This window comes from Homalodisca vitripennis, chromosome 4 (genome assembly GCF_021130785.1).
Source record: "Homalodisca vitripennis isolate AUS2020 chromosome 4, UT_GWSS_2.1, whole genome shotgun sequence".
Lineage (NCBI taxonomy): Eukaryota > Metazoa > Arthropoda > Insecta > Hemiptera > Cicadellidae > Homalodisca > Homalodisca vitripennis.
Window position 1 is genome coordinate 90063395 of NC_060210.1, and position 20849 is coordinate 90084243.

General features: G+C 32.5%; 1 protein-coding gene across 3 annotated transcripts in view; it reads left to right on the top strand.

The window, feature by feature from the left end:
* Positions 1–18100, top strand: part of LOC124359739 (DDB1- and CUL4-associated factor 6-like) — a 48524-nt gene extending 30424 nt beyond the window's left edge. For all 3 annotated transcript variants that reach the window (XM_046812736.1, XM_046812737.1, XM_046812738.1), the window contains 5 exons: positions 4151–4265; positions 7614–7769; positions 11698–11950; positions 15541–15646; positions 17302–18100. In XM_046812736.1, the coding sequence (XP_046668692.1) occupies positions 4151–4265; positions 7614–7769; positions 11698–11950; positions 15541–15646; positions 17302–17357 (686 nt within the window). In that variant the 3' untranslated portion in view covers positions 17358–18100. The remainder of the gene's footprint in view (positions 1–4150; positions 4266–7613; positions 7770–11697; positions 11951–15540; positions 15647–17301) is intronic.
* The last annotated feature ends 2749 nt before the right edge of the window (positions 18101–20849 follow it).

Consider the following 20849-nt stretch of genomic DNA (forward strand, 5'->3'; position numbering starts at 1 on the left):
TTAATGTAACACAATTCGGTTTTAGAAGGGGGATGTCAACTGTAGATGCAATAGATAAATTAGTACAAGAAGCCTTTCAGGCATTTGAAAACAAGGCCTATGCTCAGGCCACACTCTGTGACCTGAGCAAGGCCTTTGATTGTGTCAATCATGACTACCTCTTAAATAAACTTAAGTTTTATGGTGTTGAAAACTCCCCCTTTAAGTTTTTTGAATCATACTTACAAAATAGAAGTCAAAAAGTTCTAATTGATGGTATTTGGTCCCAAGAACTAAAAGTCAACTTCGGTGTACCTCAGGGATCAGTCCTAGGACCTCTCCTCTTTTTAATATCAATAAATGACCTCCCTGATTTTATAAAAGCCAGAACTATATTATATGCTGACGAAACAACTCTGGTGAATTTCACTGCAGACATTAATGCTTTGGAAGAATTAACTGAAAACGCTCTTCAGGATGCCACCACATGGTTCAATGCCAATGGATTTCTTGTAAATCAAGATAAAACCCAAAAAATTATATTTAGTTTAAAAAATAATATCCCTGAGAATCCTGATTACCTTAATGCAGTCAAAAGTTTTTGGGAGTGTTTATTGATAACCATTTAACATGGAGCCAACACATTGACTCGATTAATCCAAGACTAAATAGAATCATTTATCTCTTGAGGAGTCTCACTAATAAAATCCCGGAATCGTATAACAGAACAGCATATTTTGCATATTTTCAGTCAATAATGCGTTATGGGCTCATACTCTGGGGAAATTGTAGCAGAATAGGAGAAATATTAATACTCCAAAAAAGAGCCTTAAGGGCTTTAACAAATTCACAAGAATATGAACATTGTCAACCCTTATTTATTAAAATGAAAATACAAACAGTAATTAATCTCTATATTTATGACTTAACCCTATATGCAATTAAAAATAAAAGTAGTTATAAATATAATTATGATATTCATAACTATAATACAAGGAATAAGGATAGAGCCCTCATAGCGTTTTCTAGACTGAGTAAATGCCAAAGTAGCCATACCATTATATCTATGAAAATTTACAATAAATTAAAGGTACTTATGGATAAATATCCAATCCTGCAATTTAAAAACAAGTTTTATAACTGGCTATTAGAACATCCCCTTTATAAACTAGATGACTTTTTTGTCATTGATCCAATAGACTTTTAGAACTTTGCACGAGGCCTGTTACAAATCACCATTTTTGTTAATCATGTTTTGCTGGTCTTTGCTTGAAGGATGTATACTTATCTGATGCGGAGAGAGGCTGTTGTTGACGGAGTATTTGATGGGTACTGTTTGGTATTTATATTGGATAGTATCAGTTAAATGGAGGGTTATTATGTTAAAATCATTATGTTGATTTATGCAGGGAATTTTATGATTTGGATTTTCACAAGGTGTAATCTTACATTGTATTAGTTATGTAAATATTTTTAGGTTGTAGTTAACATATAATATTTGTAATTTGTAATCCTTTTTAATATTGTGTTTGATTGATTATAAAATACTGATTGACCATGTTTGAATATGTGATGGACTCATGACTAAGCTTACTTAGCAGCTAAATGACATTGTCAATAATCTTTTGTGATTCTTATGGCAAATAAATATTATTATTATTATTATTTCTTAAACAGTACAGGATTACAATGGTTTATCTCACAGTGTTATTTTCTCAACATTAATCTCCATATTAAACAAAGTAGGAGTACACCAGATCATGTGTCATGTATCAGGCTTGACTAATTTTGTAACATAATGTTGTGATGAAGTTGATCCCATTGTCAGAAAAGCTGTCTTGACCTGAGTACCACCTAAAAGTACTACAAGTTACCTGTAATTATGCTAAGAGGACTGTTGTTTCCCTGAACTCTTATTGTTTGAAGATGGTAGTTGTATTCTTGACAAGACGTCCTAATGACGAGAGATATTCATTGAAGGGACATGTGTTATCATTGGAATTGATCTTGCCTATGTAGGAATTTTCATCCTAATTGAAACTCGTAGCTCAATAGTTTTTAAGATACCCTACTGAATAATAGTCATCACTAATCCTCAGCCAATTCCAATGGAGGGAGAAGCACCATCATCAGACTTGATCTTGAGTGTGTAGAAACAAAGTTCCAAGCAAAATTTTAATTAAAATACAGTTTAATAAAATAATATTGTGGTTGGACTGTGGACTTCTACTTCACCTAAGATATTGGTCTTAGAGAAGTGGTTTCTGCCAGGAGTTGACTATAGTACAAAGATGTCATAGATTCTCACTGTACCTGTTGACTGACAGCACACTTAACTTAAATGTGACAATCACATTTTTAAGTTAGACATATAGAGGAAATAATTTGCAAACATTAACTTTCATCAGAAACAGATGGTAAGCACGAAGAAAAGTACCTGTTTTGGGTGCTTTACAACCACACTGCAACTTTACACATTCGGGGACTTGTGATCTGATTAAGACCAATTTTGTAAACAAGATAGGTGTAAAAATATTGTTTTTGATTATTTAATTTTAGAATCGTACAGAAAATGTTATCAAATAAACATTTAAAATTTTATTCTTGACTGAGGTTGTTAAAAAAATTTGGCTATGGTCACATTATGGTGTTCTTAGAGTCAGTATATTAGGTGTGTAATTTTGTAAACCACTATTAAAAACGTTTAATTTTTAACATAGGTTTTTGAGCAGCTGTTTAAAATTTACTGTGGTTATAACCTGCTTGTTTTTAACGTGCAAACCACCGTCTTCAGGACATAAATAAACTTTAAATCACCACTGCCAATGAATAAAAACAATTATAATATAGATCCACAAATTGTCCAATAGAGGATACATTTATTTACAAATATATTTGTACTACTGAAATATATTTTAGCAATTGTCTGTTCACTGCTAATTCACTGTCTGCACATAGATGCCTAGCGGTGCAAGAACATACACCTATATATGTATACTTCAAGTTAGTTATTATTTTAAAAATCACAATATATATTTATTTTTGGTACCTACATACAGTTTTTCATGAATACTTGATAGAAATATGTTTTTGAATGAATGAGAACCATTTATAGTGTATTTATCTATACATCGGTATGTCTCCAAAGAGTGAATTAACAACTCCGGGTTAACTATAGTATTGTTTTAAACATTTAAACATGTGTAAAAGAAGAAAGGAAATGATTTTGATTTATGATTGAAAGGAAAATTTATTACTGAAACATGATAGAATTAGCCTCCTGAGTTGATTGAATAAACAAAAAAACTGTATTTTACCACTCTGCATTCAGCTCTGTCAATGACTATGCATGACCAAGTTTGATCAGAGTATGATCATTGTTAATACTTAACAGGGTTAGTCAGACTTCATGATGTTAAATAGAATAACAAAACAGAAGTATAAAATAAAATACAATAAAACAACGGTCAAGAAAAACCCATAATAATACTACTTAAACCAACCACTTGCACATGCTGTATCACTTTAACTTTGCCCTATCCACTTTGTTATCTCTAATAAATTTGCTATTCACACATTTTTAAACGTTTCTTCAGATGATTGAGTAGCAGAATTTTATGGTAGTCAAAAACTCAATCCCTGTGCTGATTGGTAGCCAAAGTGTTAAAATTTAAGTAGTCATAACATGTGAAGGAAACAGGATTTTTCCGGACATTTGCCATCGTTCAGTGAAACAAGAAAACAGTAACACTACGTTTCGAGATCTGCAATCTGATCTCTTCTTCAGGTAAAGAAATAACCTAATACATAATTACAAACTAGGTTAAAATAAACAAATCTTACTAAAGCGTTGTGGCACGCCTAAGTCAGGAATCACAACTTACATGTTGTTGTCAACTTCACTAACACTAAAGACATGCACTTAATACAAAACTATACAAAACACTAATCATTAAAACTAAACTACGGAATACAGGTCACAATGCGTCTTCACTCGTCTACTAACCACCTACGACTGACATATATAACATAAGTCATAACATATTCATCCTCCTTTCTTGACTATTATCTTTTTATTCATTTAATTTCCCCATTTTGTACGGTTCCTGATATTTTTCAAAATTTAATTTCTGTTGAATAAAATGTTAATTAAAATGGATTTATTTTTCAGCTCCCATGTCAGATGACGACGAAGACTTTGTCATGGACTCAGACGACAATATGGACTCATCTCGCTCCCCCCCTCCTCATCCTCCTCCTTCACAACAGCAACAGGCCTCACCAAGGTATGAAATATTGTCCGTAGCACTTTAATAAAGCCGTTCCTTTGATGTTGAAGAGAACTTGCGGCTCCTGGTCCAGTAAAAATATAAACAAACTGGAAACAAATTCAATTCACCTTCAATCATGATATGCATACATATTGTCAAAGTAATGTAATGGTGTCATACATGTATATGTATGTATGAAAATTTCAAACAGTTTACCTGTTTGACAACAGTCAATCATGAGAGAGCACTGTGGGTGGTGTTTCTGGATCTCTGACAATTTATTTAATTGACTGGGAATGATGGTCCTTGTCATTGTTTTGTAATTTAAAATTAAATTATTTACATCACCAACTCTCTTTTTGCTAGGCATTCATTAGTATGTTGCTGGTTGTTGAGATTGAAAATAGATTTGACCATTAGCGGCAATAGGAGTAACAAACTCTGAACAAATAGACATTATTAATTTGTCTAAAGCACGCCTAAATATGAATGTTATAAAAGCCCAAACAACCATCTAAGATGGGAGAACAAAAGAAAAGATTGAATATCTAAAGTGGAAGCCACTATAAGGATCTCCAAACATGGATACATATATATATATATATATATATATATATATATATATATATATGTATGTATGTATGTATAAAACTTGAACAGTTTTCCTAAGGAAAACCAAATTTTAATGTACATATTGTGTCTGTGTTTTATAAATTTGACCTGAAGGCAAACAGTCTAATTAATAAGCAAATTAGACCTACAAACAAGAAGAAAACAGGATTTTTCCGGACATTTGCCATTGTTCAGTGAAACAAGAAATCAGTAACAAATCAGTGTTACTGATTTCTTGTTTCACTGAACGATGGCAAATGTCCGGAAAAATCCTGTTTCCTTCACAATCCTTCCATCGTCAAAAATTAACCTTCAAACAAAAAACAAGAAGAATGCATCTCCAGTAACTTACAAGTTATTGATATTAAAGGGCTAAGAAGGAAACATTTTACACTTCACAGACACCTTAACAGACAAAGGAAAAGTTTTCTCTGTTTCTGTTTCCTCTGTGTTTTAAAGATCACTGAGGCTATTAAGGATCTACACTATTAAAGTTGATTTAGAGCAGTCATCTCCATGTGGATAGTCCCTCCAGCTGCCAGGTGCATAGCAGAATATGAATCTCCAACCTAAAATTTTCCCTAAGCAATATTTTTTATGGTAAATTTGTCCAGTAGGATGGGTATATCCTTACTGCAGTATGGCTTGAGGCTATTTTATTGTACAGTTAGTTAGGCCTGCCAATTAAATCTGAAAGTTAGAAAGTATTTGAATAAAGTAAATAAATAACAATTAATTATTTATTTTGAGTTTGTGTCATGATATAGTTGTATTCTGAAATACATTTTTTTATTTAAGAAAATCTTAAATGTGAATGTACATAAAAAAATACGTATTTTATTTGTACATAAAGAAAACAGAATTCTGAAATAATATTTCTTAACATTCACTTCATCTTCCTTTTCCTAGTTTTATTTTTAGTGATGCTGATCAGTATCTATTGTTCAGGATTTAGACAAGTTCTCATGGCCCAGATTTCCCGCAAGCAATGCTCGTGTGATTGGACATATTCTGCACCTGTGCAACTAAGGGTTCGGGGCTTATTGAGTTTGCTACATTGACCAAGTAGTCCACAAAGTAACTAGTTCAAAAAATTGAGTCATTCATGTTTCACCAAAATAAATTGAGTGGTTGTAGAGTTACAGGATCATTGATATGTGTAAGTAAGTAAAAACACATTAGAGTTTTTATGATCCTAAAAATGTGTTTAAAGACACAAATGTTAGAGATACGTAACATACTAATCTCTGAGAAAAACTAGGAGACATCCCTACTAGCTTCACCCATCCACACTCAATTTTTTTTCTTTATTGTAATTTGTTATACAGGGTGGCGCAAAAGTCACTGGACAGTTGGTTAAAACAAGACTAGATTTATTTGAAATTATTTTTTATTGCAAACAATACTTACAATAATTTTTTATATTCAAATTGTTTTCCGTCTTCATTAATACATCTTTGAAGTCTTTCTGGAATACTGTTACATACTCTATGGCATAGTGTGGGATCATTGTCCAAATCATAAAATGCATCATGTATGTAGTCTTTCAGTTCGTCAATAGTATGAGACTCTGTTTGTCCTTGACTACTCCCCATAGGAAAAAATCCATTGGTGTGATATCTGGTGAACGTGGGGGCATGTCAATATCTGCCCTTCGACCAATAACTTTTCTTTGGAAACGTTCGTTTAAATAATCGCGAACGGCAGTGGCATAATGTGGTGGAGCACCATCGTGTTGAAAGTAAAGTTCTTGAAAGTTTTCTGCAAACGTCATGAGTCCTGGTACTGCATAATTCTGAAGAATATCCAAATATTTATCTCCTGTCACTGTTCCTTCAAAAAAATATGGTCCAAGTACGCCAAATGATGATATTACCCCCCAAACACACACCAGGTTGATTCAGCTGTTGCTCTAACAAGACTTTGATTTTCAGTATACCAATAAGTACAGTTATGTTTGTTAACTTGTCCGCTTAACTTAAAATTGGCCTCGTCAGACCAAATAATTTTATTAAAAAGGTTACGATCATGTTTGTGTTGTTTAAGCATCAATCCACAAAACTGAAGTCGTCTATCTGGATCATCTTCAAGTAACCCATGTAATAAACGTGAAATGTAAGATTTATAATTCTGTTTGTGTAGTATTCTTTGCACTGACCTTCGTGATAAATTCAGCTCAGATGCTAATCGTCTGATCGCTTTTCGAGGACTTTTGGTTACAGCTAAACATACCCGCAATAAATTGTCATCAGTTGAGACTGTTGTTGGGTGGCCAGACCTTAGTGCATCCATAACAGATCCATGTTGTTCAAATCTATCTCGTATGTCATACACTGTTTGTCTAGATGGTGGTTTTGATCTAAAGTGTATTCCCCATTCATTAACAACTGCAGTAGCACCACTTTTATAAAATGTTTTGAACACGAAAATCCTTTCTTCTTTCGTTAACATTATGACTAATGTTTAACAAAAATTCTATTAGAAAAATAATAATTCGGGGACTACAGCTTTACACACGTGTCACAGATGAACTCACTAGTTCGATTGTTGTTTATTTCATTGTATTGTATTGCCAACTTAAAAAGGCATAATTACCAACATTTAGTAATACCAACATCACGGATGAAAACTATTGTACTACGACTTGCTGTTATTTTTTTCTTCTTTTAACCAACTGTCCAGTGACTTTTGCGCCACCCTGTATTACTATAGAATACTGTTATACAATGATTAATGCTTATTTTGGTGTAGGAGAGACAACAGGAGTGATTTGAGGAAACGGCCTGGGGTACACAGGAGTATGGAGGAGGAGTTGAGGTTCCTGCGTTCAGTGACGTGTATGGATGACAGAGTCAAGGTGCGCAAGCCTGCTGTCAAGCAGAAGTACACCGGACACAGGAATGCCAGGTGTGTACTAGTAGTAATTAATACTGTAAACTGACAACTTCACAAAAGACAACTGATCAAACAATATATATATATATATATATATATATATATATATATTTCTTACAGAAATGTAAAATATAGGCTGGCACTTAGGTAACTAACTTAGTTCTGTGGCTGTTACATCGAAATAAAAAATTTACTGTGTGGTTTGAATATTGATATGTAAGTCAATAATTCATAGAAACGTGTACATTAAATCACTTGTCAAATATGCTCATAAAATGCTGTTATTTTCTTTGTTATTTTTGACAAACTTTTGTTATTTATATTTTAACATGTTTAACAAAATATTTCAAACTAACTGCATTTGGAACTAACTTAATCATTATTCATTCAGTTTAATTTTCCTTTTGAATCCGTTTCAGTTTTTCATATTGAGGTTTTCCTTATTCATTACATCTAACAGTTTTTTGTTTATTTGAATATTAATTATTTTGTTATTTCATGCTTCAATTAACATCTAACACCAAACCTAAATATATCTGGGCTTCCAGCCATACATTTTAATTTCTTCATTAATTTTTCACTACCATAATATTTCTTGATTTTTCTGATGTTTTGTTTTTACCATTTATTATTCTTCATGTCATCTATGCATTTTGAGTTATCATTCAACTGTATTTGCCATGCATTGTTCATAACAGCTGTCCAATAACAATGAGTAAATCTTAAATTAATTAATGATCATATATTTAACGACTTATTTATTGTCCTTTTGTGCATTGTATTTTCTCTTATTGTGGCTGTAAAAACTATACATAAAAATACACATAAAAATGTTTTTCTTACGCTAATATTGAATTTAAGCGTTACAACATTTTGGTTGCGTGTTTTAGCTTTAAAACATGAAATGAGATGGAAAATGTCTTTATTAGAGGCAAAGTTAAGACTTTTTGCAGCTACGAGCATTGCGTTTGGCTCGGGTGGCAAACCAGTGGACTAAATGTTCTAAATAGATACAAGAATGAACAGAGAACATTGTTTGAATTTATTTCGTGATTTTTTTAGGTTTATTAAACACCGCAGAATATTATGAACTTTTATCTCACGATCAGGTGGGCAAATTTATTTTTTACCAACTGTTGATATTTATTTCTTCTATACTTTCGTTAATTGATTTTATTATGTGATTATATTGTTTTATTAATTATTCTCGTTTCATTTACCTCATTACCGCTGCGAATGAAATTAGAAAAACTATTTTGGGAGCGTTTATTTTGGAATTGTTGGATATAAAATAATATCTACTATTTCAATATTTATAAAAACAAAGTTTATTTTAATTGGATTACATAAAAGGTTTACATAAAAGAGGATTAATACTTCTGTAATACAGATTAAGGTCTACTTGTGGACTTTCTTAAACAGTCTTTGCAGAGGTAAGGCTTTTCTCCAAGAGGCCTTCCGAGAGGCACAGCTCACGGAAAGTTGACACTTTCTTCAGATTTTTATTTTTTACGGCCTCGCTCACGCATTGCCTTGTTATAGCAAATCTTGCAGTTTTTCCTTGATCTCCGTTTGTTTTTTCCCTCGCCAACGAAAGTTATTGACTCAAAAATGTAGTCATGGCACTGCAGACAGAATTTCGTCTTCTAGACCCAAGAGTGAATACACTAACTTTTCTCTGAGCGTTTTGATGGAATACGCATGACTTCTTCTACGTTGAGCAATTACTTCTACATCATTCTTGTACGCTAGCCATGCATTGACAACAGCTGTTCCAAGAAGCAGTTCTTCTGCAATCTTGTGGTACTAGCGCATTGACAATGTCTTCCAAATCAGAAAATTCAGATCCACTATAATTTTCTAATTCACCATAATTACCTCCTTATCTATCACGTTAACTACTCATCGTTTCGTCAAAAAACATCTCTATTTCACTTTCATCTAGGTTTCCATTCATCTCTGATGTTTAATAAAGCTTGGACTAACATAAACAACTATACAACTATGTAACAAATAACCACAATGAAAGCAGCGAGTGCAAGTGAGGTTACATAAATTGGCGCGAACTATGTGACGTATCAACTGTGAGCGGAAAGCAGTTGGGAATGTTTGTTCAGTCATCCGTTCATTGCACATGCACCATAGAGTAATAAAAAAGGAATGCACACTGTCTTCACAGCCATTTAAACTATGTCTGCCCGATCGGATCGGCAAGAAATTTTTTCAGGCAGTTTCGGATGAAAAATAAATCTGCCGACCCGATCGGTCCAAAGTTAAGCCCCACACCCCATATCATAAAATTTGTATAAATCGTTCTCATTTACCGTTATATTCACCACAAAAACAATATCACATAGAAAACAACTACAGAAAATTTTGGCAATACAGGGAACTCTAGAATTCTTTATGGTGGCAGTTAACGTGTTAAACAATGTTTTGGTTCAAGCCCAAAATTTAAATTAAAAAATAAACATAAGCTAAACTGTTTGTCTGTGACATTGTTCCCGTTTTCTGACTGGAATGCTGTGTAATTATCACATGCAGATAACGTCTGGATCTGTGATACCATAAATCTGTATTGCGGAAATAGCTATTTTTGTATTGAAAGGACATTACATTTTTTGTAAGTTGTATTTGTTGATTGATTCTACTGTTTTCATTAAACAGTCCATTTTATTCATATTTGTTATTTTTTTCAAAGCCAGGCTAAACTACCTAAAACTGAACTAGTGCAAACCTATTGTACTTATAGAATGTTTGAGGTCTGTGTTGCACTTAATGATTCTTTGTATTACTCTGTTTTGGACATTTTGTATTAAACTGGCAAAGATTTATGTGTGGCAATATTTAAGTATTGATTAGATTTGAGGTATTTTTCAAGAGAAAAAGGTCTTCAAGATTGTATACAAGGTCTCCTAAGAGTATCAGAACAACTTGATAAAAGTGAACCTTTGAAAAATCTCAAATGGAAGCTTGGTGAAGTTTGATATCATTTTAAGATTTATAATGAAATGAGTAAACATTATGGTTAAAATAAAATTTTGTCAATACTGCAAAATAGCACCAATTTGTATTTTATTATTAGTCTATCCAAAAATTAATAAAAAACCAATTGTTACAGGAATAAAATAATGTGTCACAACTAAGAGTCCCTAAACAAATTAATATTTAGTTTTTGAGAAAAATGCTTCTATTCCACATTTTAATCCAGCTCATAATAATTTTCATTTATAAAAATTTATATTTCCTGTTAAGTATCCAGTTTTCTAATACTTTACACATTAACAATTTTTAGGGTTGTCTTTTTCTATGTTGATGTTATTACTCAAAATATCTTAAAAATGATAATACAACTTGACATGTCTACATGTAACTTAAAGCTTATCATTTAAGAACTACTTTACAACTTTGGTAATTATTGTTACAAATTGTAACATGTATTAACTGTACAGTTACTGAACTCGGATTGTATTGAAAGCATCATACCTGAAACAAATTAATATATTTCCAGGTAATAATGTCTTTTTTAAGGTATTTTATAAATATTTTATTTATATTTAAGATTTTCTATCATCAGGATTTCAATCTATAGCTTGGCTCATGCCACTCCCAACACAACTTGATTTGTTTATTGATTCTTCAGTTTGTTCAGTATTAATATTCTTATTGAACATCAGATCGATATATTTACACAAATATTTCAGTTTCAAACTATTTATTTCTCAGGCTCCTCTAAAGATTGTGTAAAAAAATATATTTAAAATTGTGGTAGAAATATATTGTAAATAAGTACTTTGGTTCATAAATTCGTACACTTGTACAAGAGATATGGATACACAGTGACAAACAGACATGTATGGCTGGAAGCCCCAGGTGAGTGGTACGGACACTATACTGAGCATGCTGTGTGTGCATGTCCCTACCCTAGATTCTTTTGCAGGACAATGATCAAGGAGGCGACATTCTGGGGAGAGGAGTTTGTGCTGAGTGGATCGGACTGTGGCCACGTGTTCATCTGGGAGCGGGAGACAGCACGGTTGGTGATGCTTCTGCAGGCCGATCACCACGTAGTGAATTGTCTGCAGCCGCACCCGTTCCTGCCTGTACTGGCCACTTCAGGAATCGACTACGACATTAAGCTGTGGGCACCGCTCCAGCCCGAGCCTAGCTTTAACCAGGAGATGGCCGAGGAGGTAATATCTTGCTATCAGTACTCTCTTAATAAAGTAGATTTATTTCAAGCTGCCTCTGATTCTGACAAAAAGCACTTGCTTCTATAGAACACAAACCTGAACCTCTTGCTTTCTAGGTCAACATGCAAATTATTACTATCAAAGAATTCTGTTTTGTTTTTTCTGAAATTTACACTCATCTGTATACTTCAAAGTAACCTTCAATGTTTTATTGATGTTTGGGTGACAGGTTGATTTCAGGCCATCAGAATCAATGAATAAGAACAGATATAAGTGGTCTGTTATTCCAATGATTGGTAGAGAGCATACTCGTAATACAAACCTGGTCATCACAATCGTAGATGATTGATAAACAACAAGAAACAAAGTGGGTCCAAATTGGAGCCATTTTGAACCCACTACAAATATCTCAGAATACCCTCAATTAAATCACACTCCAAATGAACACTTTCCACCCATACATAATTTTCCCCTGCTCGCTTCAAAACCATGTTCGGATTACAGAGTGACGATGTTGTTCCTGTAAAATCTAAATGTGCCAACATGAAATACTTGTAGGAACAGTATTGGTTCTGTTACTTACAATACGAGGCACGTCTAGAAAGTAAGTGTACTAGTACTCTCACAACTGTAAGGAATACTTTTTCGACATGTTGGCAACACTACCTCGTAGCCTGAATCCTCCCCTTCAAAACGAGACCAATCCGAGATTAGTGTGTTGAAAACTCTTGACGCAGTAGCATCTCTAGCAAAAAATGTCGAGCGTATCTCCCGCCAAGTGCGAAATTCGCACCGTCATTCGCTACCTCGTTGTGAAGTTAAAAGCTCAGGTTGAAAGTTATAATGAGGTGAACACTGTTTACGGTAATGGAGCTATGAATACGAGCGTGTACAAGTGGTGTCACGAGTTTAAAAATGGCCGTACTTCCGTGCATGACGATCAGAGGAACGGAAGACCTTTAATTGTGACTGACGAACTTGCGAAAAAAACCGTGAATGCGGTCCGTGACGATTGCAGATTGACGTTAGATCAACTTTCTGCGATGTTTCCACAAATCACCAGATCCATGATACACGAAACAATCACAGAAACTCTCGGATATCGGAAATTGTCTGCGAGGTGGGTCCCAAAACAGCTGACAGAACAGCACAAGTTGAATCGAGTGCAGAGCTCCAAAGCGTTTACGGAACGCTACGAACTCGAAGATGATAATTTTTTCTACTCTATTGTTACTGGAGACGAAACTTGGGTTGCCCACTACACGCCTGAAACTAAGAGGCAGTCTACACAGTTTTCACCTCAAATTTCAACCGGAGCTTTTACTTTCACAACGAGATCGCGAATGACGGCGCGAATTTCGCACTTTGCGGGAGATACGATCGACATTTTTCGCGAGAAATGCTACTGCGTCAAGAGTTTTCAACACACTAACCTCGGATTGGTCTCGTTTTGAAGGGGAGGATTCAGGCTACGCGGCAGTGTTGCCAACATGTCGAAAAAGTATTCCCTACAGCTGTGAGAGTTCCAGTACACTTACTTTCTGGACGTGCCCCTTATCTTGTGCGATAAATGTAACCATTTCAGAAACGTGAAATAGTTGAAATTTTATTGTTTGATTTTAGTTGATATTGAATAGCAATAATATCAAATTACACCATTCCAACTAATTTTCAATTGACAATTACTTTAGTTGTCAGTAATAGGTAATTGGGTTTAGAATTTGGAACAGAAAATGTAGTAATTCATAGCTTAACTAAATTTAAAATAATGAACTAACTTAATAATAAGCTGACACAGGAGTTAGTGAAACCAACCCTGTACTACTTGCTAAACTAAGCATTATAGTTCCGACGTGTAGTCAGCAGAATGTTCCCAGTAAACCAGCTACATCATAAAAATGATATCTTCCTCTTTAATTCTTTGAATTTTAAACTTAGAATTGAGAAAATAAAAATACTTCTTCTACCTTTTCTCTTTACACCTAAAGAAGAGGATGGATTCCATACCTCAAACAAAGTGTACTATTTTTGTAACAAAAGTACCACTATCCTTACTAACAAAAATTTTTTGCTGCAAATGAGTAGTTCAAAAATTAAAACTATTTGTTTTGTTGTCTAAAATTAGGTTAATAATATGGTTTAGTTTTAGTGTTGGAATACAAATATTATTAAAAGAAAGGAACAAGACTACAGTTTTTAAAATATCTTTCATTTTTAATGTACAAGTTATATAATGCATCCTCAAAATGACCACAAGGCATAAACATGGTTCGAAACAAGAGATAAAAGTACTTTAATTCATAAAACATTCTGTATAAAAAACCATATATATATATAAGTAAAGGAAATGAAACATCAGTAATGCTTTTGATGATACATTTGGTAAATATCTGGTCCATAAAAAGGTTTGATTGAAATATTAAAATACAACATATTCTCTTTAATTTAGAATTTTGAATATTTGTAATCCCTGGATCCCAGATGGTAATTTTACGGTGTAGTAAATATGATCCTCATGTTCTCAAGGCTTTTTTGTTTAGGGCTCAGAGGGCTGTGTAGATATAAAAAGTCGAGTTTGCTGTTAAAATTTCTTGTCTTCAAAATGCATTACTTGAAATATTTCACTCCAAATATCTAAAAATGCCTAATATTTTAATACAGATACAATATTTTCCTACTTGAGGATTCTGAGTTTGTTTTTGTCACTATCTACAATTTGATTAAAATATCTAATATATGTAATAAGTAGAGTGGAATATGTTTGTGAGTATATTGATTTATTTGAATGTAACAATATTGAAGATAGAAACTGAAAAGTTTAATGTTTTCAAAGCGGCGTAGGAATCATTTCTTGGCCCAGATTGGTCAATACGTATATTATCGCAAGTATGTCTTTTATTTTTACTGTAGCTAGTAGCTAACAGGGTTTACCAATATTACAGTAACAATGTAAGACCCCTCTGTGTTGACCCCCCGTTCAAGCAGTGCGTAAGAGGCTTTTGTGACGAGTTTAAAATCCCTTGTAGTTCTTGTATTGTTTTAGTGCTGATGGGATCAAACTTAAGTATTGTCAATTTTATTTTGTAACTGCTGATTTCCTGAAGTCTCATTTAAGTTTGTTTAAGATTAACATTGACAATAGTAGTGAATTGTAAAATGCAATAGCTTACTTTCACATATCTCAGATTATAAAATGATTACTCTGAAAGCTAGTTAAATTTAATATACTGTTACTCGTTGTACATTGTAAAAGTAGAGACACATATACTGTCAAGTAGAAATTAAGATCAACCACACTTGTAGTGCAACATTTAAAACTGCTAATGTGGTGGTACTTATTGTAGAAATGTAACATGAGAATCAGAATTCTATTGTAAGTTTTCATATCTCTGAACAATGTCAACAAATATTTTGTAATTTAAAAGTACAAAACATTTTGGTTAAAAACAATGTTTTTTTATACAATTCCAAACAATAACAGCCATGTAACTAGTGAAGTTTTACTGTTAAACTTGAAACGTTTGTACTTTTTAATTTTGATTGTGATTGTGTTATATATCAATATTATACTCATCTTTGTTATATTACAGCTAGTGAAACGTAACGAGGTGATGCTGGAAGAAACCAAAGACACCATTACAGTTCCTGCCTCTTTTATGATCCGTATGTTGGCCTGCTTAAACCAGATTAGAAGAGGTAAACGGAATTAAATCAATATACATTAATCACTTCTTCTTTTAAGGGGTGGCCTACTGCCATGCACTGAAGCCCCAAGGGGCGTTTGTTTACCTTAAAAATCTACTATGAAGCCTCTCAGTTTATAATTTTTGCGTCCCACAAAACACTGGGAACAGCCAACCAAGTCCTCCTGGGGAAATTATCCATCCTTAGTAAAAGCATAATTATTCAGATGCACCGTTAGACATCCCACTTTATTTGAACTCTAAATAGATTATTGGTTTGTATTATATTATGTTTAATCCTCTAACCCTTTTGAGTACTAATGGACAATTCAATGTTTCAGACGATTATGAATTCAACTAGCCTCTATCATTTATGGGAAAAAAGACCACATGCCGACTTATCTGTACAATTTGCTACCTGAAATTAGAATCTCAAATTAATACAAATCAAGAGTAATAAATATTATTCAAGAAAAATCCCAGTAGTATAAAAATCATAATATATTTAAATGTAATTATTATAATTATCATTTCCAAATTAAGTACAAATATTTCTCTATGCCTCGGTCTAGTCTGTAATTATTAATTACCTACGGAGAGTTGTGAATTTGTTTATTATTTTACAATGAATTAGTAAAACTTATGCTTTATTTAAATTAATTATAATTGTTTATAAATTAAAATAATTTTCTACAGTTAAAGTATGCCTGCAAAATGGCTATTTTATGGTGTTTATTATTGCGTGCCCTTTTATAAGACACAATATACATTTTTGGTGCTGTAAAACAAATGTCAAAAAACTTGGTCCTCAAAGGGCTAAGGGAAAATTCAATGCTTATCCACTGACTATAGATTAATTATGATTGGTAATTAGCTCATAACAAATTGGTACAACACTAAACAATGTAATACATTAAAAAACAATCATAAACAACTGGAACAAAAATTGCTAGTGACAGCTGACTGAAATGTATATCTTGTCAGGCATAAAAACATAGAGCAATGCCAGGTGAGCCGGTTATTTATTTGTTTAGTTCTGAAAATGTATCACTATTGTGTCACTGAGTTTGAATCAGATTTGGGGGTTCCAAACATTCTCAAAAAGAACATCGCCTTGCACTCTTACAGAGGTCTGTAGATTAGAACTACAGATGTATTTACGCAGTCTTGCGCTCAAGGCGTAAACAACATTACAGAATCCATACTCGCCACGTCTGAAGGTGCACATGGCATGTTAAGGGTTAATCATCTAGTTTTGTCCTGTCCACATACATTTTTCAGGCAATATGTAAAGTGGAGCAATCACATAAAATGGCCACTTAACCATTCATAAAGTGGAATTTGTTTTCACTCAGCTCTTTCATTTCAATGCACTTATTATGGTATGCTGTGACTGCGTGAAAAATGTATTTAGCAGGCTTGTCTTGTCCTGCAGGGGCTGGTTAAAGTATTAACTCCCTGCCCTATGTGATCCTGATCCTGCCCTGCAAGAGGTACAACAACATGTTAGTTGGCTAACTAGTCTAACTGACCTTTGAGACTTGGTTTATCACTGACCTTTCAAAAAACACGTTTAGTAATTTTAGCAATGCATAATTTTGTCCTATCTACTTTAGTTCTTAAAATAATATAATTTTTGTTTGGTTGCTTACCCTATTTGTGTTTCAGGAGGTAGATCCCGGATGCGTCACAGTGATGGTGGACCAGACCAGCCTATAGACTAACAAAATTATTAATATTTTCAATAATTTTTCAAATTTAAAAATCTCATTCTGTATTCAATACAGTCTAGTGTTCTACTACGTTCTTTCTATTTAATCAGTAATTTTGTATATGATGCCTGTCCAGTATTTTGGATTCTCACCCTTGTAATTGGCTGTTTTAATAGAACAATTTTTTGTAGATATATTATTTTTATAGTGTGATATATATGTATTGTTTTATTTATGTTGTTAGTACTGTTTTTTTTTTTTTTTTTTTTTTTTTTGAACGGTTTTATAGAAGTGCCTGAGGACTACTTATATACTATATCATCACATATTTCTTCCAGTTATTACAAAATGATCTCTATTATTTACCTATTATAATGAGCCATAAGTATCTGGAAGTCTTGTGCTTAAGCAATCTGAACATTTGTTGTATTATATTGTATAATGTAAATTGAACTATAATATTGTAATGTTGTAAGTACTGTGGCTTAAAGTTTGTAATCTGTTAACAACTTGTACAAATCGTATAGTTTTTGAATTTATAAATATTATTTCTTTTGTGTTTTACACAGTAGTTTTAAAATAAAGTGTTTATAAAAGTTGTGGTTCTCTTAGATCTAATAATATTCATAGATGGTATAAAAAGTCAATGTACTTTTATATTGGAATGTTTATATGGTTAGCAAGACTAATAAATAATATTTTGTAGAGGTTTAAAATCTAAAGTTAAGAGTGATTAAATTTAATTTTGATTTGTTGCTACTGTATTTCCCATTTCCCCTTCTCTCAGTGATGTAGTTTCTATATGATAGAAGCTGATGTAATATTTGGCAGTTTTATATTATTCACATTATTCACAATAGAAGACATTTTAAGGTGATTTTTACTCACTCCTACTAATTAGCAGGGCAGTAGAAATGTACTAAGCAATCACAAGCATAAAACCTTACAGAGAGAATGAGTTTAGACAAATCTCTTTGTAAATATCTAACACATAGCAAGCAAAATACTCATCACTTTCATATTTCTTGTAAACTGCCAGAGTCAATCCAAAAAGAGCAAAGTATCAAAATTAAATTGTTGTAACATTTTATTGCTGGAGCAAATGGTATAATTTGAAACTTTTAGATACATATAATTTTTAATATATGTTTAAAGTGTGTTGAAACTGATTTTTAGCTGGAAAACAAAGTCTCTTCTTTAAAAAAAAGTTTTTAATAACTTGGTTTCTTGTCTGTCAGTAAAAATTTTGCAATTGATTTTAAATAATTTTTTGAAGTTAAAGAATTTAAATTTTGGAAAAAACTCAGAACTTGATGACAATTCAATAATAAATTCTTATGTTATAAAGTACAAAAAAGTCCAAAGGTTTTACATTGGTCTTATAGGTACCTATAATGACAATGACAAAACATCATATGACATTTTCCAATAAGTTACCGACATTTGTAATGAAATTACTTTGTTGATACACACACATTGGATGAGATGATTTGATGACAATCTTGAAAATTTCGAGTGAACCTATAATGTGATCTTCAAAGTATGCTAAAAGGCAAATGGTGCAAAATTTCTCTTTTACTGTGGGTTGTTGACTGAGATTACTGACGAAAATGGGATGGTCAGAGCATGGATCCTATCTACGATAGTTTAAAAGTGAAAGTTTTTCCTTCGCTTTCTAATTTGTCAAGTACAAGTTTTATAATTGATTTTATACTAACTTTACAAAGACCTACAGACTCGTTTCATTTCAATCCAAAACTTATAATTAATAAAGGTTAGCTTATCCCCAGCAAATTTAAAAAGACATTAGAGTTGGAAAATCACTAAACATTTTCATATGTATACCTAAGCATTTCATTTCAAATGTATTATAGCATCACTGGGTAATTCACGGTTAATTGTAGAATCATTGGTTAAAAAGACATCAGAGTTGGAAAATCACTAAACATTTTCATATGTATACCTACGCATTTCATTTCAAATGTATTATAGCATCACTGGGTAATTCACGGTTAATTGTAGAATCATTGGTTAAAAAGACATCAGAGTTGGAAAATCACTAAACATTTTCATATGTATACCTACGCATTTCATTTCAAATGTATTATAGCATCACTGGGTAATTCACGGTTAATTGTAGAATCATTGGTTAAAAAGACATCAGAGTTGGAAAATCACTAAACATTTTCATATGTATACCTACGCATTTCATTTCAAATGTATTATAGCATCACTGGGTAATTCACGGTTAATTGTAGAATCATTGGTTAAAAAGACATCAGAGTTGGAAAATCACTAAACATTTTCATATGTATACCTACGCATTTCATTTCAAATGTATTATAGCATCACTGGGTAATTCACGGTTAATTGTAGAATCATTGGTTAAAACGAGGATTCATCAAATACTAATTCCTAATTTGGAAAGTTACAAAAATCATACTCAAACAGTTAGAACTGTATTACATTTTAACATACCATCTCTGCTTTATAGACTATTATTTTGCTTTACCCCAGAAAATACAAAAGTTCAAATCCAACATGGAGGTCACACAACCAAAACATTAACAATGAATTATTTTCTTATATTTCTAAACTAAATTAGAAAATCCGATAAAAACGCCTCTCTGTACTCCGTTTAACATTACTGCTTTAAGACGGTTTATAATTTGGTTCGAAACACGGAAGGTCAACCTGAACCAGAGGTAGCAAAATGTTTCACTGCATCTTTAGCAATGTGACTATTATTGGAAGATCACATACAATGGTTATTCAGAAAGTAAGGATCGTTTCTAAATTTAAAACAAAACCAATACAAGAAAAATATTTTATTATACAGTAGGACCTTGATATATCGAACCTCAAGAGGATTTACAAAACTTCGATATATCAAGAATTTCGATATAATGAGGTTCGATATATCAAGGCTGTTTGGGGCAGACTTCGATATATAGAGGTTTACAAACTGTTGTTGTATTATTCATTATATCAAGGTTAACTCTGACAGACTTCGATATATAGAGGTCCATACCCACTACATAATACAGTACAATTAAGAATCGTACATTACTTTATCGGGAAATGTGAATAAGAAATTATAAACAAGTACACCATACATCAATTTAAATTTATTTATTTTTTAACTAAACGTTTAGAGTAATATTATTTACATAAATATGAATATGAAATACTGTAACGTCTTAAAAAGTTATGTTGTACAGTATAAAATACACAAGTCTGAAAACACAGTTCTACTGTACTGTATTTTAAATGTTTAAAATGTTACTGTAATGTAGGCTTACGTACATGTTATAAAGAGTTTGCAAAAACTTATTTACTGTTGTTAAAAAAAATCTGAAATTGTATTTTGTCTACCTGTGAAAGTCACTTTGTCCAAACGCGTCGTCTAAAATGGATAAAGACTGGGATTATTTTGTCATCCATAGACGTCTTCTTTTGGAGGAAACTTCGCAACGTGTTGATGGCACACCGGGCATCGCGAAG